At 40.2% G+C, this 24,375-nt stretch overlaps 1 protein-coding gene across 4 annotated transcripts in view; it reads left to right on the forward strand.

Annotated features, from left to right (window-relative positions):
• LOC140194947 (uncharacterized) overlaps positions 1-24,375 on the forward strand; it is a 93,585-nt gene that overhangs the window by 64,376 nt on the left and 4,834 nt on the right. For 2 of the 4 annotated variants that reach the window (XM_072252395.1, XM_072252397.1), the window contains 6 exons: positions 12,443-12,576; positions 14,325-14,442; positions 16,008-16,078; positions 18,350-18,425; positions 21,159-21,221; positions 22,167-22,236. In XM_072252395.1, the coding sequence (XP_072108496.1) occupies positions 12,443-12,576; positions 14,325-14,442; positions 16,008-16,078; positions 18,350-18,425; positions 21,159-21,221; positions 22,167-22,236 (532 nt within the window). Of the gene's footprint in view, positions 1-12,442; positions 12,577-14,324; positions 14,443-16,007; positions 16,079-18,349; positions 18,426-18,911; positions 18,988-21,158; positions 21,222-22,166; positions 22,237-24,375 lie in introns of all 4 variants that reach the window. The other 2 variants (XM_072252394.1, XM_072252396.1) reach the window with 1 other exon arrangement.

Consider the following 24,375-nt stretch of genomic DNA (forward strand, 5'->3'; position numbering starts at 1 on the left):
GTGCAAAAGAACATCATGTGACAACAGTTCTGTGGGCATTATTAATGAGAGAGGTTGGAGGAGAATGACCTGACTGGTTCAAGCCGACAGGAAGGGGACAGTAACTCAAGTAACCACTCGTTACAACAGTGGTGTGAAGAAGAGCGTTTCTGAATGCACAACACATCAAACCTTGAAGTGGATGGGGTACAGCAGCAGAAGACCACGAGCATACACTCAATGGCCACTTTATTAGGTACAGAGTGTACCTAATATGTATGTCAGTGATAGTTTCCCTGTTTTCTGCACAATTATTGAAGTTTTGAAATTAGATCTAAGGTACCTTTAACCATCTATTAATAAGGCATCTATTTAATGATCGGACTTTAAGGTAATGCCCTTGAGCTGGGTTGCATAACCATGTGTGATGGTTTATTCTTTCCCATGCTTCACACTGGTCTTGCACATTTTGTGAATAACTGCTAAGATATTTGATGTGGATGGCCTGATGTTGCTGCAGTTAATGCCATGACCTCGTAGTGTTGGGGAGTCAGGTTCAGTCGTAAACTTGAGTGACATTTGCTGTTTAGAGTTTTGACATCATCCTGTGACCCTATGCTTTCCCCCCTGGTGCTCTGGCTTATTTCCACATCCTAAATTGGCTCCTGTAATTCATCCTTTACTGGAGGCCAAGTCTTTATGTATATTTAAGGCGGAGGTTGTTTGATTAGTCAAAGCATGAACGGATAAGGAGAGAAGGCAGGAGAATGGGGCTGAGAGGAAAACTGAATCAGCCATGATGAAATGGCGGAGCAGACTCGATGGGCCAAATGGCCTAATTCTGCTCTTGTATCTTATGGTCTTTGCAGATGAGCGTTACTTTCAAAGTGAAATGGGTGGTCATGTGAGAGAATAAGCAGAGCTAAGGGGAAATACTTGGATCAGGATTGCTTGCTAGAGAGCTAGGAGGATCCCGGTGGGCTGAATGGCTGCCCCCTGTGTCATAACAAAGATACATTCATTTTTCAAAATGTAGAGATTTGTGTAGAATGTTGCACCTTCCTTCATTGACTGATTTAGTGATAGAAAAGGACATTTGAAAGTTCAAAATTATTTTTTTTCAGTGAATTGGATCAAGGGAATTTGTGCCACCACAGAGACTTGGGGTGTGTTGCTCAATGGCTGAAAGAATTTTTCCACATGGTTATGACGCATTAACTCTCCTAAAAGTTATAGGCTTCAAACTGCTGGCCTACAGCCAAGAAATTGCCTAATGTCTGACTGCTGCCATTTCAGTAAACAAAAGATCCCATTTCAGTCCAGAATCTGCTAATCAATGCTTCAATTGTCTGTTTTTTCATTAGCATTTTGATTTAAACTCCAGAGATGAGAGGGCTTTTTGCTCTGATTGAATGCAGAGCTGATGGCCATCTGTATCTGTATGACTGCTAACGAGTTGATTTGGATTATTATTCAGAACTTGGAATCTATTGAAACTCTTCCCAAATACTATTTCAAAATCATAAACAGGAGATTCTGCAGATGCTGGAAATCCAGAGCAGCACGCACAAAATGCTGGAGGAACTCAGCAGGTCAGGCAGCATCAACAGAGGAGAATATTAAACTGTCGGTGTTTTAGGCCAGAGGCTCTTCATGAGGACTGGAAAGTAAGAAGGTAGGGGAAGGAAGGAAGGCAAGCTAGAAGATGATAGGTGATGCCAGGTGGGTGGGGGAAGGGTGATGAAGTAAGAAGCTGGGAGGTGATAGGTGGAAAAGGCAAAGGGCCAGAGAAGAAGGAATCTGATAGGAGAGGAGAGTGGATCATGTGTGAAAGGGAAGGAGGGTGTGGGGGGGTGGTTGATAGGCAGGTGAAAAGAGGTAAGAGGCCAGAGTAGGGAATTGAATAAGGGGAAAATTACTGGAAGCTGGAGAAATCGATGTTCATGCCACCAGGTTGGAGGCCACCTAGACAGAATATGAGGTGTTGCTACTCTCAGCTTGGAGGAGCCTCATCGTGGCAGAATAGAATGCCGTGGGCTGATATGTCGGAATAGTTAGGAATTGAAATGGTTACTGGATGGAGCGAAGGGCTCGGCAAAGCAGTCCCCAGGTCTCACCAATGTAGAGGAAGCCACGTCGGGAGCGCCAGCTACAGTGGAGAGCTGCAACAGGTTCACAAATGAAGTGTTGCCTCACCTGGAAGGATTGTTTAGGGGCCCTGAATGGAGGTGAGGGAGGAGAGGAGTAGGCAGGTGTAGCACTTCAGGCATTTGCAGGGATAATTGCCACAAGGGAGATTAGTGGAGCACAATGAATGACAAAGGAGTCATGGAGGGGGAGTGATCCCTGCGGAAAGCGGAGTGTCGTGGGAGGTGAAGATGTGTTTGGTGATAAGTCCTATTGAAGATGACAGAAGATGTGTTGGATGTGGAGGCTCATGGGATGGTAGGTGAGGAGAAGAGGAACCCTATCTCTGTTATGGCGGCAGGAAGATTGGGTGAGTAGGCATATCTGGGAAATGGAGGAGATGTGAGTGAGGTCAGCATCAATAGTCGAGGAAGTGAAACACCATTCTTTGAAGAAGGAGGATATCTGTGAAGCCCTGAACAGGTAGACCTCACCTGCTGCGGAGAAAAAAACAGAAAAGGAATGGCATTTTTACAGTGGACTGGGTGAGAAGAGGTTGTGTCAAAATAGACTTGAGAATCGGTAGATTTATACAAGATATTGATAGAGAGTTTGTCTCCAGAGATGGAGGCAGAGAGGTCGAGAAAGAGGAGAGAGATGTCAGAAATGGACCAAGTGAATTTAAGGGCAGGGTGGAAGCTGTAGGCAAAGTTGATGAAATTCATTAGCTCAGCATGGATCCAGGAAGCAGCACCAATGCAGTCATCAACAGTAGTGAAGAAAGAGTTGGGGTGCATCACCAATGAAGGCTTGGAACATGGAGTGTTCCATGTAGCCAACGACGGGTATAGCCAGGGCCTATTTACAAGTTGGCATGAGGTTCAGCTTGGAAGAGGACCCTCGTGTGTTGGTGCTTGCAGCCTCTGTTCGTTTTTGTTTGTTGGCTTGGGAAGTGCTGTTGAAGTTATTCTGACATTACTCACTTAGCATGTTGCCATCACCACGTACTTGTAGTGGAGGAAAGATGAGTTTTAAGTAGGTGGATTAGATGCCAGTCAAGTGAGCGGCTTTGCTTTTGATATTGTTGGAAGTTGAATGTTCAGGGCTGTACTCATACCGAGTAGAGGAAAGCATCCCATCAATCTCTTAACTTGTGCCTTTGGAGATTATAAATAAGCCATGGGATGTCGGGAGGTGGAATTAGTCACTGTGCAATATCCAGCCTCTGACCAGTTTCTGTAGCTGGTCTTGTTGACTTTTTTTTATATATATAAACGTTGCCTCCTAAGATGCTGGTGCAGGACTTGGCAGTGGTAATACCACTAAATATCAGGGTTAGATGGCTTGCTTGCTCTGGTTTGAAATTATAGCCAAGGTGGAAAAAGCACAGTGCATGCTACAAGTGCCATACCTGCCCCTACACTTCTCCCTCACTACCATTCAGGTCTCAAACAGCGCTTACAGGTGAGGCAACATTGTCCAGTATATCAGTGAGCCCCAATGTAGATTGGGAAACTGCTTCACGGAGCACCTACACTCTGTCTGCCAGAAAATGCGGGATTTCCTGATGTCCAATTCTATTTCCCATTTCCATTTCAACATGTCAGTCCATGGTCTCCTCTACTGCCGTGACGAGGCCACACTTGGGTTGGAGGAGCAGCAATTTATATTCCATCTGGGTAGCCTCCGACCTGATGGCATGAACATCGATTTCTCAAACTTCTGGTAATTGTTTCTCTTCTCTCTCTCCACCCCTCCAGTTCTTTTCCCCCTCCCATCTCATTTTCTTGCCTGCCCATCATCTCCCTCTGGTGCTCCTCCCCTTTCTTCCATGGTCTCAATCCTCTCCTATCAGATACCCTCTTCTCCAGCCCTTTATCTTTTTCACCAATCTTCACTTCACCCTTCCCCCTCTTCTGGTTTCACCTACCACCTTGTACTTCTGCCCCTCCCCCCACTTTCTTACTCCGACTTCTCATCTTTTTTTTCCCAGTACTGATGAAGGGTCTTGGCCTGAAATGTCAATTGCTTACTCTTTTCCATAGATGCTGCCTGACCTACTGAGTTCCTCCAACATTTTGTTTGTTTTGCTTGGATTTCCAGCATCTGCAGATTTTCTTGTGTTTACACTACAGGTGATACACACTGCAATCGTGATGTACTGGTGGGTGGTGGGAAGGGATATTTGGAGTGAGAGAACTGTGAAGATTTAGATATGCTTTGTTATTTAATTTGAAATAGTGGAGGCTAATGGATAAAATTGAGAGGCTAGTGTCACTAGGAAGGACTTATTCCCTTTGGCATGGATCAAAAATCCATGGAGAGGGAGTGGTGGGGGGGGGGGAGGAGGGGAGGATGAAGCGGAAAAGAACATCTGTTCAGAGGGTGTTGGTGTTCTGAAACTCAGTATCTGAAGGGATGGTAGAGATAGGAACCTTTGCCATATATACACAGTGCACTAGAATCTGCAGGGCTGTGAACTTAGTGCTGAAAAATAGCATTAAGTTGGGTGGTTTTACTGACAAAGAATAATGGGCCAAATCGTTTACTTTGTTATAGATTTTCAGTGGTCACTGGCTGGCTTTCAAATCTTCATATCTGCAGAAAATTTATTTTGCAGTCATGAAATCAAAGAGATCTTTGATCTAACAATCTTTGGTTTGGAATTTCAGCCTTTTGGAATTTGTGGATTCAACTGCTAAATGAATGTTGCATGAGTGTATTTTTGGCATGGGTTTGTGGCCATAAGCAAGGAAATCGGACATTTGCGCTTAATCTTTAGTATGTGGAAGAGTTGATGTGTGGTTGGGTATCTGCAATGCTAATGTGCTCTGGCTTTGTGCATTATAGGATAAATTAGCATCTGTTTCTGCCATAGTGGGGAAACAGATATCTGAAAGGTACAATAGAATACAGAAATAGATAGCTTCATGTGGAATCTTAATAACAAATGTATTAATGTTTACACTTACATTTTTCTTCTAACTTTTTCTGAATTGCACTTTTAAATTGAGATGCCTGGTAGGGACGGGAACAGTGGTCTATGGTTTAGCTAGTGTAAAAATTCTCTAGTAGAAGAATGGTCTTGTTAAGGTTTGCCATGGCAGTAAGCTGTTTTCCTAGAAAAAAGTTGGCTGAGTTATGTCCATATTTAACAATCTGGTTCATTTAATCATTTCTGTTGCAGATTTATAAACTAATGTGAACCCATCAGACTAATTGTTATTATTTTGCTGACTTTGCATTACCTTCGGTGTAAATATCTAATGATTGCCATCTCAATTGGAAGAGTTCCCTCTGACTAGTCTGATCTCATCATACTTAGAGATTTGTAATTTGGAAGGGTTTAAAATGTTGGCTCCATTACAATCCCTGGCTGGTGCTTATGAACTACCAGGAGAGACAAACAGGGCTGGAGTCACCCTGATATACATTTGGGTTGAGTGACCCTGGGAGTTCTTGGGGATTGAACACGGATACAATGTAGTCTCCTGGTATCAAGTCAAACTTGAAAAGAAACATTTTTATTTACATCTCCTGTTGATGAATTCATATGTTTTCTTATTGAACCACACTTTAAATAAGCTCTTAAAATGGATAGGGCACGGTATAGATTCTCTGCTAGGTCATGCATGGTAATCAGTGATTGTGGTCATCAATTATCTACAGGTTATCCAGAGTTCAGGTGGAAATTTGTTTTTGTATGTACTTAGTTTCCAGATGTTTAATAATTACAAAAATAATGTTAATTCCATTTTTCCCCCTGAGAATTGGATTGCCTTCTGCTTTTCCTCCCCAGCTAAAAGAATGCTGAATTAGCAGAGAATAGAGATTGACTCATAATTTGGATGGCTTGGTTTCAAATCCAGTTGAATCGTTTTGTCCATTTTGCAAGCTTCACAACCAAGAGGACAGAACCTTCTAGCTCATGGGACGGAGTGGTGATGGGTGATTAAAGCTTGTTCCAAGTCTGAATTGTATTTACAAATGAAGTTAGTGTTTACATTTGTCCTTTGTGAATTTTGTGACCAAATTTAGTTGTTCTTCCACTGAAAGTACTAAAATGGTAGCTTCATATGAACCACTGAAACAACAAGGCATCTTTTAGTATAAAAAGAATTCTGACTTCGTTTTATATCAGACTTTTCCTTCTGTGATCCTGTGGTCTAAGTGGTGATACTACCTCCCCATTGTTTTTTTTTTTGTGTGGATGTTTGTGGCTTTATTGACAGAACATGAATTAAAACCCATACATTATTTCCCCTCCATAGACGCTGCCTGATGTGCTGAGGAGGTGTAAGGTGGTTCATAAAAAAACGAGATGCTGTTCCTCAAGGTTCTGATGAATTTCATTGGAACAGTAAAGCCACTATCAGAAATGGGTTCAGAATGTGCAGATAACATCTTGGGTTTATGCCAAGTCACAATGGTGTTTGACCTCTGTGCTGAGTCGTTTGCAGTACTGAGTGTTGTAAGTAGGTTGGAGAAGGGCAAAGTTTTTATTTCTCCTCAATTAAGTGACTCTTAATTTGTTTCATGTAATACGTTTTTTCTTTTGACACTAAGCAGTCACTTGGATCGTAAAGGCAATTTTAATGAATAAGGCTCCTGAGTTTCATGGGTCAAAAGGACTAATAGGGTTCTAGACACACCAGGCAGGGAGGTTATCATAGTGGCTGAGTACTGACAAAATAGTTACCTTGCTTTTAATAAGATGCTTTCTCATTTGGCGAAAATTTTGCACAGCAGCTTGCAACTGATTTTGTTGGGCCACTCCTTGTAGCCAAAGATTACTTACTTCCGCTACCAGTCCGAGGGGGCTGATGTTGTTATTTCTGCCATAGATTGGGAAGGAGAAGTTTGATTGAGTGGGCAAGGGACATGTGGGAAGTGGAGTACTCCCTGCTGTTTTGCGCTGGGCCTCTGGGTGCATTTGATCAAGGGAACTGAGATTCTTCCTGCTCTTCCAAATCCTCTCTCTGCCCCCCCCCCCCCCCCATTCTTACCTGTGATCCTGTGATGGACAGGTTGCACCACCCTCCTTCCCTGGGACAGTCTTCTGCTATAATCAGAAGTCCGGGTATGGTGCCAGTTTTGAGCATTGGTAGGGCATGTGAATGACATGAGCTGGGCCTCGGTGCAGACTGAATGTAAATAGATCCTCTGTTGGCGTGGGAACATGATGCTGATGTTTTGCTTATGCTGTTGTTGGATTTAACAGATCTCCTGGAGACTGTGGTAGATGCTTTAAGGTGCCTGCTGTAGGTGGTAGTGTTTGTTTCCAAATTGTGCATGAATGCAAGATTCTTTTGGATAGGTACTCTTGAGCTGTGCTTTAGTTTCTGGTCTTGGTCCTTAAGCATTCTTTCCTTAGGTGGCCAGAAACTTTTCCAGTGCACTAAAGGAGATAACAAATTTTGCTGTTGAGAGGTGGCCCTGAGTTGTCCACATTTTACAAGCCTTGTCGTCATTTTCATCAAGGGTGGGGTGTTGTATTATCAGAGCAGTTTAAATGACAATCATACCTTTGACATTTTTAGAGCCCATTCACTCAATGGTTCAGCTAATGGCATGTGTGGGGAGTGAAGTGAGTATGCTAATTTAATAGACTGTTTGAACCTGTATACTGTCTGAATGTAAAATTATCAAGGGAAACCAGTTTGGCTGCTCTGTCCTGTAATCTAAGAATGTTTGGATTTTTCCCTTGTTTTACAGGATTTCACATGAAAGGGTCCTATTGTGTAATCTTTGTGGTTTAAGGAAGGCTGAAATGAGTGAAGTCTTCCCTGGAATTCAAGCCAATAGATGTGTTTGCTTGAATCGGTTCCTTACCCTGAACGGTTGCATTGATCGTGCAGTTGCCTTTTTGAAATTTATATGAATGGAAGATGGATGGTTTCCCAAGTAAACAAGCAGTGATACAGTACTGAGCTAGATTTGTCTTTTGGTTTATGCTGGTTGCTTGAGACCCCTCATTTACTCTCCAGGATCTTGGGTAATTTCTTTGTAAAGTAAAAACAGTATGTGCATTTTATACTTATTCACACAACAAAACTTGCAGGTTATGTTTTGAACTGTTGACATATTTATAAGTTTGCAAACTTAATTGTACTTTTATAATACAAGTTATGTGCCATGTAATTATCTGGGCTATCCCAAGTGCTGCTTGATTTGAGTACATCCAGCATTTTGTGTTTTGGAATTCCATGGCAATTAAGACAGCAGAGGAGTAATCAAGAAGTCTGCCCCACTGATCCCAGCAATGGTTGAATCCCACAAGAACAGCTGGGGGATTTTGAAGCAAATAATTAAATCATTTGGTATTAAAAAGGCTGATAACCATGAAACTTGTGGATTGAATTAAAAAATTCAACTGGTTTACTTCCATTCTTCATGAAAGGATATCGACTATTCTCTTTCAGTCTGGCGACATTTACCAGAGAGCAAATACGGAGTTTGCTAGTTGCTGTCATCCATTTTCCATTCTTGACATCGTCTCTGGGAGCACTGTCAAGCCTAGAAATAACCAGTATTTATTTTCCTCTTGTCGTTTAATTTCTCAGTACTACTGCAATACAGCATTGTCATAACAGCTGTAAATTAGTCACTCTGAAAATAATTATAAAAACTGAATTTGTGCAACCATGCTCCAAGTTGCAATAAAAATGTTTTTTGTGTGTTTTTTGCATTGGGATTTTTGAAGTCTGTTTGGAAATAAGCCATTTCAAACAAGTTGGAAGAATTCCATTCAGTTTGGGATGTGGCATAGCAAGTGAAGTGCTAAATAGGCCAGCAGTGATTTATATCCTATTCAATTGGTTATGTGCTGCAGCTAGCATGTTAATACAAAGAGCGAAACTCGACACAGATGTACTTACTTCTCCAAATTTATATTGGGGAAGTGGGAAGTGTCAGAATCTGTATCTCTATCTGTTTCATAATTTGTGTACAAGACAAAAAAATTGACATCTTGCACTTTTTAATTAAGTTACTCATTGTGTTTCTGATAGCTGATGGCCATAGAGTAAGATGCTTTTTAACAATGAATGCAAAAGTGATGGCAGAGTCTTAACAGCAGCTAGTCTAAAAATAAGAGTGAGCAGAATCTTCTGTATCCTTTAATTAAAGCAGAATATATTTGTAACACTTAGCAGGTCAGGCAGCTTCTGCAGAAAGACAAAGTTAATGTTTTCAGTTCCAGATGAGGGATCTTCCACCAGAAGTGCTAACTTTCTCTTTAGACAGAAGCCGCCTGACCTGTTGAGTGTTTCCAGCATTTTCTGATTTTAATTAAGATTTCCAGTATCTGGAGTTTTTGAGTTTTCCAATCACTTTGCTACTTTGGAAAACACACTATACATCTGTAATAATGAACTTCTATGGGCTTCCTATTTAAGAAAGCCATTGCTGATGTGGGCGATAGAACGCTCTACTGGTGGAGGGTGTGATGCTGGTGCAGATGATGGCATCTTGTAGTGTTCCATTATGCTGAAAATTAAGGGAAATAGTTAATCAGCTGTATTTAGTATTTTAAATGCTGTATGCAAATACAGAAACCACACTACTGCAGAGAAAGAAGAAGCCAGTTGAGTATCACAGCTAACAGTGAATACATTATATTGATACTTCCGGACATCAAAGTATTCCTCACAGTGCCAACGTATATTTAAAGTAATGCCCTTTTCATCATATTAGTTGGTACAAATGTCTGTTTAATTCAATTAAATCTTGTGGAAAATTCTGGATAATTCCTTACAAATTGTGTGTAATCCCCTTGGTGTCCAGAGTTCTGCTGAAATACTTGTGCTTCTGTCTCATGCCAAAGCTCTTCTGGCACTGGAACCTCAAACAGTTGACTTGAAATTTTTCATGAATGGAACTTGTTTCCATGGGTTTTTTTCATCTTGAAGAAAGAGGAAATGCTATAAATAATGCCAGATAATTGGATAAAGCATGTATTTTAAAACAAGACATTAATCAACATGATGAGCTCCAGATCATCAGGATGTCTGAACTGAAAGCGTTGCTGTTATGACTTTCAGCCCGTAAGTGGAAGGACTATTTTGTTCCTGTACTCAGCTTATGATCTCGGGAATTAGTCAGTTGATGACTGACCATTTATTCTTCTTTTGAAAGTCTTTTCCAGTTTCACATGTTATAGGGGGTGAGATTTGGTACCATCTAGCTGCAAATTCAAAGTTTCCGCATTGACTTCTGGAACTCTATTGGCATGTTTCTTGGTCAATTTAAAATGCATCTCCTCGGTTTAGCAGCTGACTAACTTCTGCTTTCTGGATATAAACACTTTGTAGGAGAATGCCTACATTCTGCCCAAATACAAAAATTGCAGCGGGGGGGCGGGGGGGTGGAGGAGGCGCAGAGAAAGAAAGCGGATAAAGGTGCAGCCATGATTTTGTATGATGGTACGAGGCAGATTCCGGTTGATCATTTTAGGTCCCTGTGCCAAGAATCAAAATCTTCCTCTGTCAAGACTATATTATCACAGGTTTGCAACACCCACCCCAAGTTAAAGAACTTTGAGTCATCTTGTCCTTTGCATGGCAGTGGTGGAAGTATGTCATCTTTGTCCCTGAGGGATTGCTGTAGAATAGGGGTTCCACAGGCCCCTTGGTTAATGTTAAGGGTCCATGCATAAAAAAGGTTGGGAGCCCCTATTTTCGAAGATAATCCAGCAGAGACAGTGTTCTACATTTAGAAGACTCGTTCTGTATGAATTCCTCAGCAGTGCTAAAACAAAACATGCCTATTGCATTCACCACCATATATGCCATTTATGCTTACTCATATTAAGCAATAGTTATGTGCAGAGATGCTGCAACTTTAAGTATCAAAGGAATCCATTCCAAAGACGCAACATTTATCAAAATTTAAGCTCTGCCTTAACTCCTCTTGTTTTCTCCTATCAGCATTCTTCTCTGCGCTTTTAAGTTAACATAAACTCAGTGGAGGCTGCACCAGCCAATAAGCCACATTTTAATGGCAAAGGGAGTCTGGCAGTGGAAACTGTCTTTGCAGAATATGGCTTAAAAGTAGTAAGGCTGTGCTTAATTTTTTTTGTGCCTGTTTTTCTGGTTCTCTTCATTGTTGACTTCTTCCTGTCATTCGGCCTTGCCATATTTTTCATGTGAGCAGATTTATTTATTTATTATTTCTCCCACTTGCAGCAGCCTAGGACATGAGAGGGGCAATTTATTCCTTAAGCCTGTTTGCCATTCTATGAGAAGATGGTTGATCTGTCCGAATCTTTATACCCTCATTTTTCCCCCTCTAGTATCCATTGTTATCTTGCAGTTAACAGTTAGATCTTGAATTTGACGTTAAAATTTCATGTTATCTGTGTCATCTGTGTATGAGCTCCCAAGCACTTTTTTTTTGCAATAAGTCAACAACTACCCTATTTGCCTTTTGAAGTTGCCCAATCCTAATTTTTCAATTTCTAGATTCCTCACCAATGGAATTTCATGCGCTTTTTCCCTTCCCAATCTTCTAAATCCTGTGATAGGCAATCATTGTGTTTTTTTTATATAACCTCTCATAACATTAAGTTTTGACACTATAGGTATTATAGCAAACCTTTTGTGCATAGTCTTTAAGGTCAGTAGATCTTCCTGGAGGTGTAATGTACGGAAGTGCTCTCAGAACACCAGATCTGGTCCAACCAGAGTTTTGTTCAATTATTTTGTCTGTTCTAGGTACTGCTTTTATAACTTTCTGGATATAAAGTTCAGTTTGCATTATTTCCTGATCTACTTAATGCATTGTACATTGGCACCAAGATCTTCGCTACGTCTTAACATCTTGACATTTGGAAAATTCTGTTTTAAACCGGATGTCTGCTCTTTCTAATTGAGAGTCACAAGCTTAGATCCACCTTCTGTAAATGCATGGGTATGTTGTCTCCCTTGGCATTTTCCTCAACACCTTAATAAAGTATGCATTTCTGCACATACGAACTGCAGATGTCCCGTCCTTTTGTTGACCTTTCTGCTCTGTCTGCTCACTGAAGGATTAGATTTACCAAATTCTTTCTGGTTACGTTCAAAATTGTATTTTTCTGGACTTCTCAGAGGAAATTAGAATAATACTTTTGCTTAGAGTATCGTCATTTGTAATTTCATCTATTTTCAAACCTGTTGACTTGACAAACACTTAATCTTTGGATTATTATTAATAATGTGTCTTTTAATTTAATACAGTATATTCCAGCTATTAATTTGACTTGTCCAATTTAGTTGCTTTTCCAATGGTTTTATTTTCTTTATATAGATAACTCCTGTTTTGAGAGTAGTTACTCAGTTGTGTTTATTTTGTCCAGGCGGAAGCTGATGTATCCTCCTTGAATAGGCGTATCCAGCTGGTTGAGGAAGAGTTGGATCGTGCTCAGGAACGTCTGGCTAGTGCCCTGCAGAAACTAGAGGAGGCTGAAAAGTCGGCGGATGAGAGTGAGCGGTAAGAAATAAATGCTAATACCTTGACAGGTGTTCTATGAATCTGGGAAGAGGGTCCAAAGAAATTACTTTTTTTCTGACTCCTTGTCCTAGGACAAGCTGATGTAAATACTACTTGTTTTGTAGATTTAATGAAGAGATGTAACTACTTGGCACACTATATGGTCTCTTATGGGCCAGTTGTGCTCCATTTGACAGCTAAGGAATACTCTCGGACCATTTTATTTCACTTTTACACTTGGTCATTAATGCAAATATTTAATCAGCCAATCATGTGACACTGACACAATACATAAAAGCAGGCAGACATGATCAAGAGGTTCATTTGTTTTTCAGACCTAACATCAGAATGGAGAAGAATGTGATCTATGTGACTTTGACCTTGATTGTTGGCGCCAGACAGGTGGATTGAGTATTTCAGAAACTGCTGATCTCCTTGTATTTTCATGCACAGCAGTCTCTAGAGTTTAAAGAGAACTGTGCGCAAAATAAAAAAAATCAAACAGTGAATGGCAGTTCTGTGAATGAAAATGCCTTGTTAATGAGAGAGGTTATAGGAGAATAGCCAGACTGGTTCAAGCTGACAGGAAGTGATGATACCTCACATGACTACATGTTACAACAGTGGTGTGCAGAAGAGCATCTCTGAATGCACAGCATGTTGAATCTTGAAGCAGATGGGCTACAGAAGCAGAAGACCATTCTACCTAATAAAGTGACTACTGAGTGTAGGTCCCTGTAAAGCAACGTTTTACTTGTATTGGAACCATAAGATGCTAGAGGAGCTCAGCAAGCCAGCTGTGAAAAGGGTTGTTGGCTTTTCTTGTGGGCTCTAAGCAATTGTCAGATTTGGGTAGCTGAAATAAGTGTTTGAGGCTCTTGGGCCACTATAGAAGTGTCTGATTTAGAATGTAAAGCCTATTCTCTTAAGGGTCAAAGTGAACAAAATTGAATTTCTTTTCTTCTAAATGGCAATAGATGTTAGTTCAGTTAATGAAAACCTGAGTTGGTTAACCAATGTTTGCCTAAGAGACTAAGAGATGGGAATACGGAATTCAATTCTGTCAGTGATCTTCTCTTTGAAGGGCTGTGGGAATTAAGTTTCCAAAAAGTTTCTGTGCTGCCAAATATTTTTTTTTGTTGCTGGATTGTAAGAGAGGGAGCAAACAGGAGTCCAAAATGTCAGATGAAAAGATGAACGATTTTTTTCCTTCTCTGTTCACCTGCAACTCTTGACAAGTTATAAGTGATCTATTGCTTATATGATTTGATCAGTATAATATTTACTATTCCGCATTGTACAGCTGCGGAGGAATCTCTAATGCAGCTGCTGAACAAAAAGTTATAGAAGTCAGTGTTTTAAGTGTGTATTCACTAGTCTGCAAATAGACCTGAGTATTTTTGCATTGGTTTTCTTTGTGTGTCATCTACAAAGCTAAAAGTACATTTATTATCAAAGTATGTATAGATTCTACAACCTTTAGATTTGTCTCCTAACAGGCAACCACAAAACAAAGAAATGTGAAAGAACCACATATTTAAAAAAAAGACTTTCAAACACCCAGTGTGCACGGGGGGGGGGGGGGGGTAACCACATGCAAACAATAACCACAAGCAAATAGAATTCTGAACTGAAGTCCGCAAAGTGAGTCCCATAGTTCAGTGCAGAGCCAAATCATGGTGCAGTAGTCTGAGCTAGCCTGTCCCTCAGCTGTAATAATAGGATGCACTTATTTTGCCTCCCTACAGAGGAATGAAGGTTGTGGAGAGCAAAGTCCTAAAGGCTGAAGAGATAATGGAAATGCAAGAGATGCAGCTGAAGGAAGCTAAACATATTGCTGAGGAAGCGGACCGCAAATATGAAGAGGTGAAGTTTTTCCCCGGCCTTGTCTCTCCTCTGAAGTGACATCTGAATGAATGTTCTTAATGTGCAGTCATAAAAGGGTGGATTATTCTCACATTTGGCAAGTCGTACATGAAATATTGCAGTGATTTATATTGAAGATATGCAGGCTTTGGAGAGGGTTCAGGAGAATGATCATGGGAATGGAACAATTAATGTATGTGAAGCTTTTGATAACTGGCCCTTTACTCATTGGAATTTAGAAGAATGGATGTGGGGGTGGGGAGAAGGATCTTATTGAAACCTGTTGGAACACCTAAGAATCAGGTTTAATAACATTAGCATATGTAGTGAAGTGTGCTGTTTTGCAGCTGCAGTACATTGCAAAGCATAATTTAAAAAAAAAACTAGATTACAATAGATATATGTAGTTTATAGTTTTTATTTAATTAAATTAGTAGTACAAAAAGAGCAAAACAAAAAAAGGAAAGAGTGAGATAGTGTGCATGGGTTCATTGTCTATTTAGAAACCTGGTGACGGAGGGGAAGAAGCTGTTCGTAAAATGCTGTGTGTGTCTTCAGGCTCCTGTACCTCCTCCCTGATCCCTGATCATAGCAATGAGAGGAGGGGACATCCTGGGTGATGGGGATCCTTAATGACGACTGCTGCCTCTGTGCTGGCCTGAGGCTAGTGCCCATGGTGGAGCTGGCTGAGTTTGTAACTTTCTTCAACATTTTGCAATCTTGTGCAGCGGCACCTCCAAGTTAGACTGTGACAGTTAGAACAGCACATCTGTTTAAGTTTGCGAGAGTCTTTGCTGGCATATTAAGTCTCCTCAAACGCCTAATGAAATATAGCTATTGGCAGCCTTCATTGTAATTGCATCAATATGCTGATAAAGTTAGAGTGGACATGGAGAGGATGCTTCTGATAATGGGAGAGTCTAAGACCAGATGGCACAGCCTCAGAACACAAATATGTCTTTAGAACAGAGATGAGGAAGAACTACTTTAGCCAGAGACTGGTGAATCTGTGGGAATTCATTTCCACAAACATCTACGGGGGCTAGGTCATTGAGTATATTTAAAGTGGAGATGGATAGGTTCTCAATCAGTATGGGAGTCAGAAAGCAGGAGAATGGGGTTGAGAGGGAAATAAATCAACCGTGATTGAATGGTGGAGCAGAATCGATGGGCTGAATGGCCAAATTATGCTCCACTTCCTATAGTATAAAGGATTAATCCAGTTTTCTGCCTGCTGCTTGTTCTGGAGCTAGTGGAGAAGATCTCACTGAGTCATTACAGGTAGCTATAGCATCTTTTGAGGATCTGTGTCAAATGTATTTTATCCTTCCTGCTTATTGTGTTGCATTTGCCTCAGCACTGGGATCTATTAATTGAGGATATTGTTTTTTTTAAATTTTCATAAACGCAACTGAATGTTCAGCATTTTTTTTACATGATTTGTCTTATTTGGGCTACGGCTGGCGGGTCTAATTGCTGTCAGTGGTATTAGTTTTAATAGTGTAGCGGTAAGTTGGACCAAATGTGATACGAAGTTTTGAGTCATACTGAGGTTCTGCTTACAGGTAGCACGTAAACTTGTCATCCTTGAAGGCGAGCAGGAACGGACCGAGGAGCGTGCTGAACAGTCAGAAAGGTAATTCTTTTCAGTTACTAGAAAGAGCACAAGCAGGAAGGTGATGGCTTTTGACATAAAACCAGTGATCTAGTCCACTGAGTTCTCCGAATCTGAGAATGTGGATGTTTGGTAATTAACATGGGCCTGCTAGACTATGACACCAGTTTTTGTGCTAGGTCAATCAAAGCCAATGGATTGTTTAATTCCTTAACTATCTCGCGAGAAACACACAGATTTGTTGTACTTGAGTACAACATCTTGTCTCTTTCCCTTACTACTTCTCCCACTCTGCCCCTCCCCATGCACAGAATAGGTAATTATCCACACACTTTTGCTCCACCCCAAAGTAATTGCTATAACCTAGCCGATGTATCTTTGACTTATGGTATCGGCATGAACAGCACCTAATGCTGCTGCTTAAGTGAGTTTCTAAATCGCAGTCAAGGTCAAAAGCCGTGGTTGACTTTATTTGATTTTCTCATTGAATTTTCACCCCCTCCCACCCAGCCCCATCACGACAATACTCTAGTCACCAATTTTGCTCAGAACGTAACAGAATGGAAGACGTAACTTTTGAGTTGGCTTCATCATCTAATGAAAACATAATGGATCATTAACCCTTGATCCTGAGTGTCCTGAAATCTATTACACTTAGGACCCTCCTTCCTGATCAGTGTGGTTCAGCTCCATGCTAGATAAGTACATTTAAACATTGTGTATTTATGGATTATCATGTAACTTGGCGCGGCATTTCTGCTTTTTCTCTCGGCCTATCCTGGGCTGAATGATAAATCAACTAGAGAATGTTACAAGAGGTTAAATAGAGTGGACACTGGTGCACAAAATTTGAAGTGGGTGTTCGACGTTCTGTGAAAACTCAGAAGCAGACTCCCTTGGCCAAATTCTGCTCCTGTGCCTTGTGTTACTTGGTGCCTTCTCCCCACTGATTGGCTGAGTTATTGGAAAATAAATTAAAATTGACTTGACTATCTTTTTATGAAAATAGATCCACATCTTGAAACATGCTCCAGTTGATCTCTGGTGGGGAGAGAAGTTAGCAAGATTTTATTTTGCTGAACCAGATTTATTGTTACTGAAAATGACCTAAAATTTGTTTTCTGGCAGCAGTACAGTGCAAAAACTTAATCTATATATTTCAAAAATAAACAGTGCAAAAAAAAAGCAATAACTAGGTAGTAGTTCCTGGGATTTGAATTGGTGTTTGCATAGGATTTATTGAAACACAGGAGTGTAATTCTTGTGTCAGTTCCACTTTTGAAATGAGACGAGTTTTATAGGATTAATGATTGCCTCAATTCCTAGAGAGGGTCTGGGATTATTATATCTGAAATCTTCCATGAATAAAAAAACTAGTTATCACAACCCAAACTGTAGATAAATTCTTGCTTTTGTTTTGGCCACAGAAGTTTACTAACTTAAATTGGGAATTAAAATTCCATCACATTTCAAACTAATTGATTATACATTAATCCGACTTGGGAGTCTTTTTATGAGCTATTTCTGCTTGCGATGCTTTGGGAGGAAAGGAGTATTGATCCTTGAATAATAAACACTTAGTAAATTGGAAGAGGCCATTCAGCCTTATTACTATTCTTCAAGAGATGGCTAAATTTTTTTACTTCCAAACTGTAGGTTTTGTGTTGGAACCAGTTCTTGTTTTTATTTATTTATTTATTTATTTATTGATAGCCAGATCCACATCTCAAGATGCAAACTAGTTGGTGTCTCCCCAAACTAGTCATAGCAACTTTCTGAAATATTGTCAAAGTAGTTTTTCTTGGGCTGGTCCAGATGGCTAAGCTTTGCCATTTTTCAATGTTTACATCTATTGACTGGCTAACTCCACTAAAAATCCAGATCAAACATGATGCCTTCTCCCCATTAATTGGCTAAGTTATTGGAAAATAAAATTTAATATCTTGAGTATTTTTTTAATTATTCTTGAGAAACATGATCGTCCCTGTGCTGCATGCTGCTTTAAATTTAAAATTAGCTCAGTCTTTATGGTGGGTGAGGGTGATTCTTAAACTACTCCTGTGCAATTAAAGTGTCTTTTAATTTATAGAGAATTAGTAAACAATCATCATTTTGTTAATTTCAAAAGCTGGAACTGTGACTGTAGTTATTTAAATTCCCATGTTATTTTGTAAAATTTGGTGAATGCACTAACGATAGCGGGCACATGGTTTTCTTTTCCCCTGTTGAATTGCATGCTGAATTCTCCCTGGGATTTGTCCCTGTTCTCCTCCTATACTTGGATTAACTCAGTCGGGTCCGGCAATTGGAAGAAGAGCTTAAAGTAATGGACCAGAGCTTGAAATCGTTAATGGCCTCAGAGGAAGAGGTATTATTCCCAGAAATCCACTAATTACTTCCTGTTTCCTCTCTCCATCTTTGTTTTCTCTCTGAGAAAATATTAAAGCTACATTCCCTGCAACTTCTGCTGCTGCTGTTCTGCTTCCTGGTAGTTTGTGTGTAATTGGATTTTCCCCCCAGTGGAGACCCATAGCAGCTGAATTCTGGAATCAAGATGTGGTTTCAATAGTTTCTGTGGCCTTGGGCCTTTACTACTCATTGGGGTTGGTAGCTCTCCATTTCTTCGGAGGTTAAACATAAATCAAAACTTTGAATTAGTTTACAGATGCCAGGTAAGTACCCAATCAATCAGTGTTCTGGTTTAAGATCGGAAAGTTGTTTTTTGAACATTCTTTGTGTGTTGGAGCCCAAATTCTGAGAGCCAGACATGCTTAGTTGCTATGGGTTTCTTACTACTTTTCTGCATATTCTCAACCTCCTTCTTTCCCAAACCAAACTATCTTGTTCTGAACAGTAAATGTGCTGAGATTGAAGAAGAATTGAAAAATGTTACCAACAGCCTGAAGTCTTTGGAAGCACAAACTGAAAAGGTAGGAGCATTCTGAACATAACTGCTTTTAAAGTCATGGCATCCCCATAAGGATGTTCCTACACTGGTTTCAAAAATGTCGACAAAGTTGACCAAAGAACTCTTGGTCGGACATTGAAATGATAATCTATCGTAAACCCTTCATACCTGCTTGTACCATGATGCTGAGTGTACTGGTAGGTGGAGTTTACATTGGCTAGGCTGCTGGTTCGAAAAGCTGAGTCAAAAGCCAACTAAATTTTACATTTTATATCCACTAGAATGGTTACGAAGGTTGCAATATAATTTTAGATATGCACAATACTGTTTTTAATGCTCCTTACTCAGTCTTAAGGCCTCAAACTTCAGTAGAAGTACTGCAAGATACTGAGATTTGCTGTTTACAACGGCACAGAGATGTGAAGAATGACTTTGAGATGACAAGTTATAATCACCATCTGCAAACTGAAGCAGTGATACAATTGACTTGCCAGCATTGCCATTTTCCACTGGTTATCCAAAAGAGAATTCCCTTGATGCAAGGGAGGTTCTAATATTCATAAGCAAAATTCTCATATTCAATTTATGATCTACTGAATGTGCTCTATGCAATGAATGTGTTTATTCTAAATTCCAGAGCAGCTGGAACCAAAAAATCAATTTGTATATCATGTAACATCTTTGGTGCAATGCAGTCAACTAGTAAACTGCTGTCCAAATGCTTTTAGATTTCCATAATTTAAATAATGCATAATGCTTCAGCAGTGGGCATACCATGCCACTCATCTAAATAATTGCTGTATTGCCAGTCTAAAATGTGTTCCTCTTTTGAAAAGTTGAAGCTTGGGTTGATATGCTAAGTGTAACTTAAGAAATGGGGGTACCTTTGCTTCAGTTATTTTGCAGCTGATGAGCAATGAAGAAATATTCAAGTTGGCTTTTGACTCCAGTCCATCTAGCTGCAGCATTTCCTTTGGCTTGGGATATGGTACAGGGCTGAATTGGACATAACTATGCTTGTATTCTGGAGCTCTGCCATTTTATATGTATCCTAGTTTTTGGGGGCTGCTTGATTTGATGCTGATGCTTATTGGAATGCTCTGGACATTTCTCAAGTTATCATTGCCCTTTCTTATTTCTTCTCTTTTTTATTCTTCTGTGTGATGTTTATCTGTTTGAAACTTAATTTCAGACTGATGAAGCAATATAGAACTGAACTTTGTGCTGATTACTGTGTCCTTTGGCAATAATGAATGACCCAGGCTTTGGGTTTTACCCCCAGAATTTACCTGTCTGCAATGGATAATAAAACCACATTTCATAATTTTTTTTTTAACCAAACCTAAGCCTGTTTTTCAATAGCTAGTGAAATAAACTGTTCACAGGCCTAATCGAGAATTTTAGATTTAAAAAAAAAAAAAAATTCTGCTCCCTGCATTGGCAATAACCATTAATTATAAATCAGGAACTCTGCAGTTAAGATCAGATCTTTTCCTTGCCTGTAGATATTTTAACTGCCAAGAGAGGTGTAAGCTAGATGAAGCAATTATTCAGTAAGGAGTATCTTTGACAACCACTTTCAGGTTAATTTGTTCCTGCACTCTACCACCACCTGATACTACTGGTCATTGCCTTTTTCTAGACCTAGTGCCACTCTTTCGTAACAATTCAGTAGTAAAGGGCTCTCAAGTAAGCTATTTGGCTGAAATGTAGACAGGGAAGTTGCCGAATTTGTCAATCATAAAAATATTTCTTTTTGATGCCAATATGTTGGTGGCGCTCGAGGTCAGCCACCAACATCTACTTATTTACTCTGTGCACAAAATGAATTGCACCGACAGCTGTTTTACACCTAATTGCTTTTATTTGAATACATTTGGGACTTTTGGTTTAACTTTCCAACCAGATGCAATGCTATCAATTTTCTTGTTCAGAGTGGCGCAGAGCTGTTAAAATGCTCTTAACACAATAATGTGGTTCACCTGTTGATGTAGGTTATTCTTAAATTCCTGCATCCTTAACATGGTGAATATAAAGTGAGGCTGAAAAGCAAATAAAAAAAGGTCCATTTATTTCAATGGGATTTGGTGGACTGTGTATTTGAACTTCTATGCTGTTACACATCATGTAAAAAGGAAATGTTACCTGTGGCAGACTTATCTTTTTTTAACGTAATGCATGTTTATCTACCAGTATGCCTCAAAAGAAGATAAATATGAAGAAGAAATCAGGCTGTTAACAGACAAGCTAAAAGAGGTGAGTGATGTGGATTTTCATCCAGATTCACCCATGGGACACTGCGAGTTTCTTTCAGAAACACAGTGACTTCTCCCAGCCAACTGCCGGCTTGTCCAAAATCTACTGGCGGCTTGGATTGAGGATCTAACCATGAATGTTACAAAATGTATACAGAGTGATAGGTTAGTGTCTTGACAAAGTGATAAGACCTGGGATTTGCACCAATGATTTTAGTGGATGAAGGAGTTAGAATTCAGAAAACTTGTGCATAAATTCTCGAACATGGATGTAAATCTGTAGGATGAAGTCTTCTATTAAATGCAGATTTAATTTTCAAAGTCACTTCAAAATAGTGTCACTTTGCACATTTCAACACAGTTCAAAGATCAGAGGTCAGAGGAAATTCATTATCAAAGTAGGTGCATGTCACCATATCCTGCCCTGGAATTTGTTTTCTTGCAGGCACTCTCAGTAAAACAAAGAAATACAATAGTATCAATGAAATACTACACACAAACCATGGCTGACAAACCACTGTGCAAACATAAAATAAGTAAATAAATAAATAGTACTATGAACATGAGTTGTAGAGTTCGTGAAAGTGAGTCCGTAAGTTGTGGAATCAGTTCAGTTTGAGGTGAGCGAAGTTATCCAAGCTGGTCAGGAATCTGATGATTGAATGGTAATAACAGTGTCTAATCCTGGTAGTGTGGAGCCCTTGCGCTTCTGTAACTCCTTCCCAATGTCAGCAGCCAGAGAAAGCTTGGGTAGGATGGTGGAGGGCCAGGATAATGGACGCACTTTTCTTGTGGCTGCACGCCTTGTAGATGTGCTCAGTGGTGGGGAGAACATTGAGAAATTTCATTCAGGAGTGAATAGGTTCTGTTGGGATTACTCAATGATGGGGTGGTAATGAGTGCCTTTAAAGCAAAGTGGTGTTTTAAATAACCTCCTCTCTTACAGGCTGAAACTAGAGCTGAGTTTGCAGAAAGGTCTGTAGCAAAATTGGAGAAATCAATTGACGAATTGGAAGGTAATCTTTCATTTCAAACTTATTTGTGCTACTTTTAAGAGTCTTCTAATGTTTATTTTGCAATCTAACAACTGCTTATTGGGTGTTTTAGTGAATAGTCCTTTTTTATTAAATTGGCCACATTCAGAAGAAAGACTTGTTCCTTTTGAAAGTTTTATTCCTTTCTCTGTGATTGTCTCTTCTGGATATTGCTGGTCTGGTTGGCATTAATTCATCCTTAATTGGCCTTGAGAAAGTGGCTTTAGGGTCATAGGAAGCATAGTCGTGCAGCACAAAACTAGCCCCTGAGCTCACCATGTCCATACTCATGCCATCACTTATTCCTACAATGCAGCAACCAGAGCTGACTTAGTTCTTCAATACTCCATGGGCCTTTGCACTCCTGGTAGTATCGTAATCATTATGTGCCAAGTTGTATGATGTAGACGATCATGGTCCCATGACCATGATTGTTATAGGCAAATTTTTCTACAGAAGTGGTTTGCCATTGACTTCAGGGCAGTGTCTTTACAAGACAGGTGATCCCAGCCATTATGCATACTCTTCAGAGATTGTCTGCCTGGCATCAGTGGTGGCATAACCAGGACTTGTGATATGCAGCTTCTGCTCATACAACCATCCACCACCTGCTGCCATGGCTTTCCTTGACCCTGATTGTGGGGCTAAACAGGTGCTACACCTTGCCCAAGAGTGACCTGCAGGCTAGTAGAGGGAAGAAGCACCTTGTGCCTCGTTTGGTAGGGACGTATCTCCTCCCCGCCACCCAGGCTCCTGGTATATGTGTCCAAAATAAGGTGAATTGAGAGCCCCCAAAATACCTAAAGGTGTAAGGAGTGAATCATGTACCACAGGATATACAGCCTCTGGCCTCAATATTTGAGGCTCTGAAATGCTGGTCAGTGGTAACCACCAAGGCATTGATGGATGACTATTAAACTTCAAGAATAGGAGTTAGACTTTCCTGTTGGAAATGGTCACTGCCTAGTATCTTTCTGGTATGAATGTTACTTGTCGCATCTATCCATGCCCTGAATGTTGTTGAGATCTTGCTAAATGTTAGCATAAGTTCCTTCATTTGGTGTTAAGTATTTAACTGAAATTTTACACATCTACAGTGAGCAAATAATAGTGTCATAGAACACTACAGCCCAGAAACGTGCCCTTTGCCCAGTCAGTCTGCACCAAAGGGTTATTCTTCCTTGTCCCATTGATAGAGATGTAATGCCCCTCCCATCTCCAAACTTCTCTTAAATGTTGCAATCAAAGTCACATCCAACTGTTGGCAGCTCCTTCCATACTCTCAACACGCTGAGTGGAGGAGTTATCCTTAATTTATAACCTCTAATTCTAGTCCCAATCCACTTCTCCACTTGTTCTAGTGATGAAAGGATGGTAATTGATAAAGGTTGTTCTAATTCTGCTCTTGTGTTTTACATTCAGTCAATTAAGTTTGCTCTGCCATACCATCACAGCTGATTTTTTTTTTTGTTCCTGTTTCACCTACCTTTTTCCCATAACCTTTGATGCCGTTACTAATCAAGAACCTATAAACGTCTGCTTTAAATATACCCAATAACTTGGCCTTCCTAGACTCATCCATTATAAGAAACATCCTCTCCATATCCCTGTTGTCTAGGCCTTTTAATCTTTGATAGGTTACACTGATAGCTCCCTCGTTATTTCTAAACTCCAGCAAGTTCGGGCCTAGTAGCATCAAACAATCCTCGCTCATTAAGGCTTTCATTCCTGGGATCATTGTTGTGAGCCCTCCTCGTGACCCTCCCCGATGCCAGCACATCTTTCCCAAAACTGCTCACAGTACTCCAATTGTGTCTGACTAATGCCTTATAAAGCCTCATCACTTCATCCTTGCTTTCAAATGTAGTTAACCTAGGTAAAATGGATTGGATGGTAATTAACCAGATTGGTGGTGTTCTGTTTTTGTAAATGATTTTCCACATGGTCAGGGAGATACCAGTATTGTGCCAGTCGTGAAACTGGTTGTGAGCGCAGTGTTCATTACTGCAACAGTATGTTGACTGATCCCATAGATTTGCTGTACTCAGTGTTGGCCATTTCTTGACATCATACAGAGTGGATAGAATTGGTTATATCCTGACATCTGTGATGAGATCTCAG

This window comes from Mobula birostris, chromosome 3 (genome assembly GCF_030028105.1).
Source record: "Mobula birostris isolate sMobBir1 chromosome 3, sMobBir1.hap1, whole genome shotgun sequence".
Taxonomy (NCBI): Eukaryota; Metazoa; Chordata; class Chondrichthyes; order Myliobatiformes; family Myliobatidae; genus Mobula; species Mobula birostris.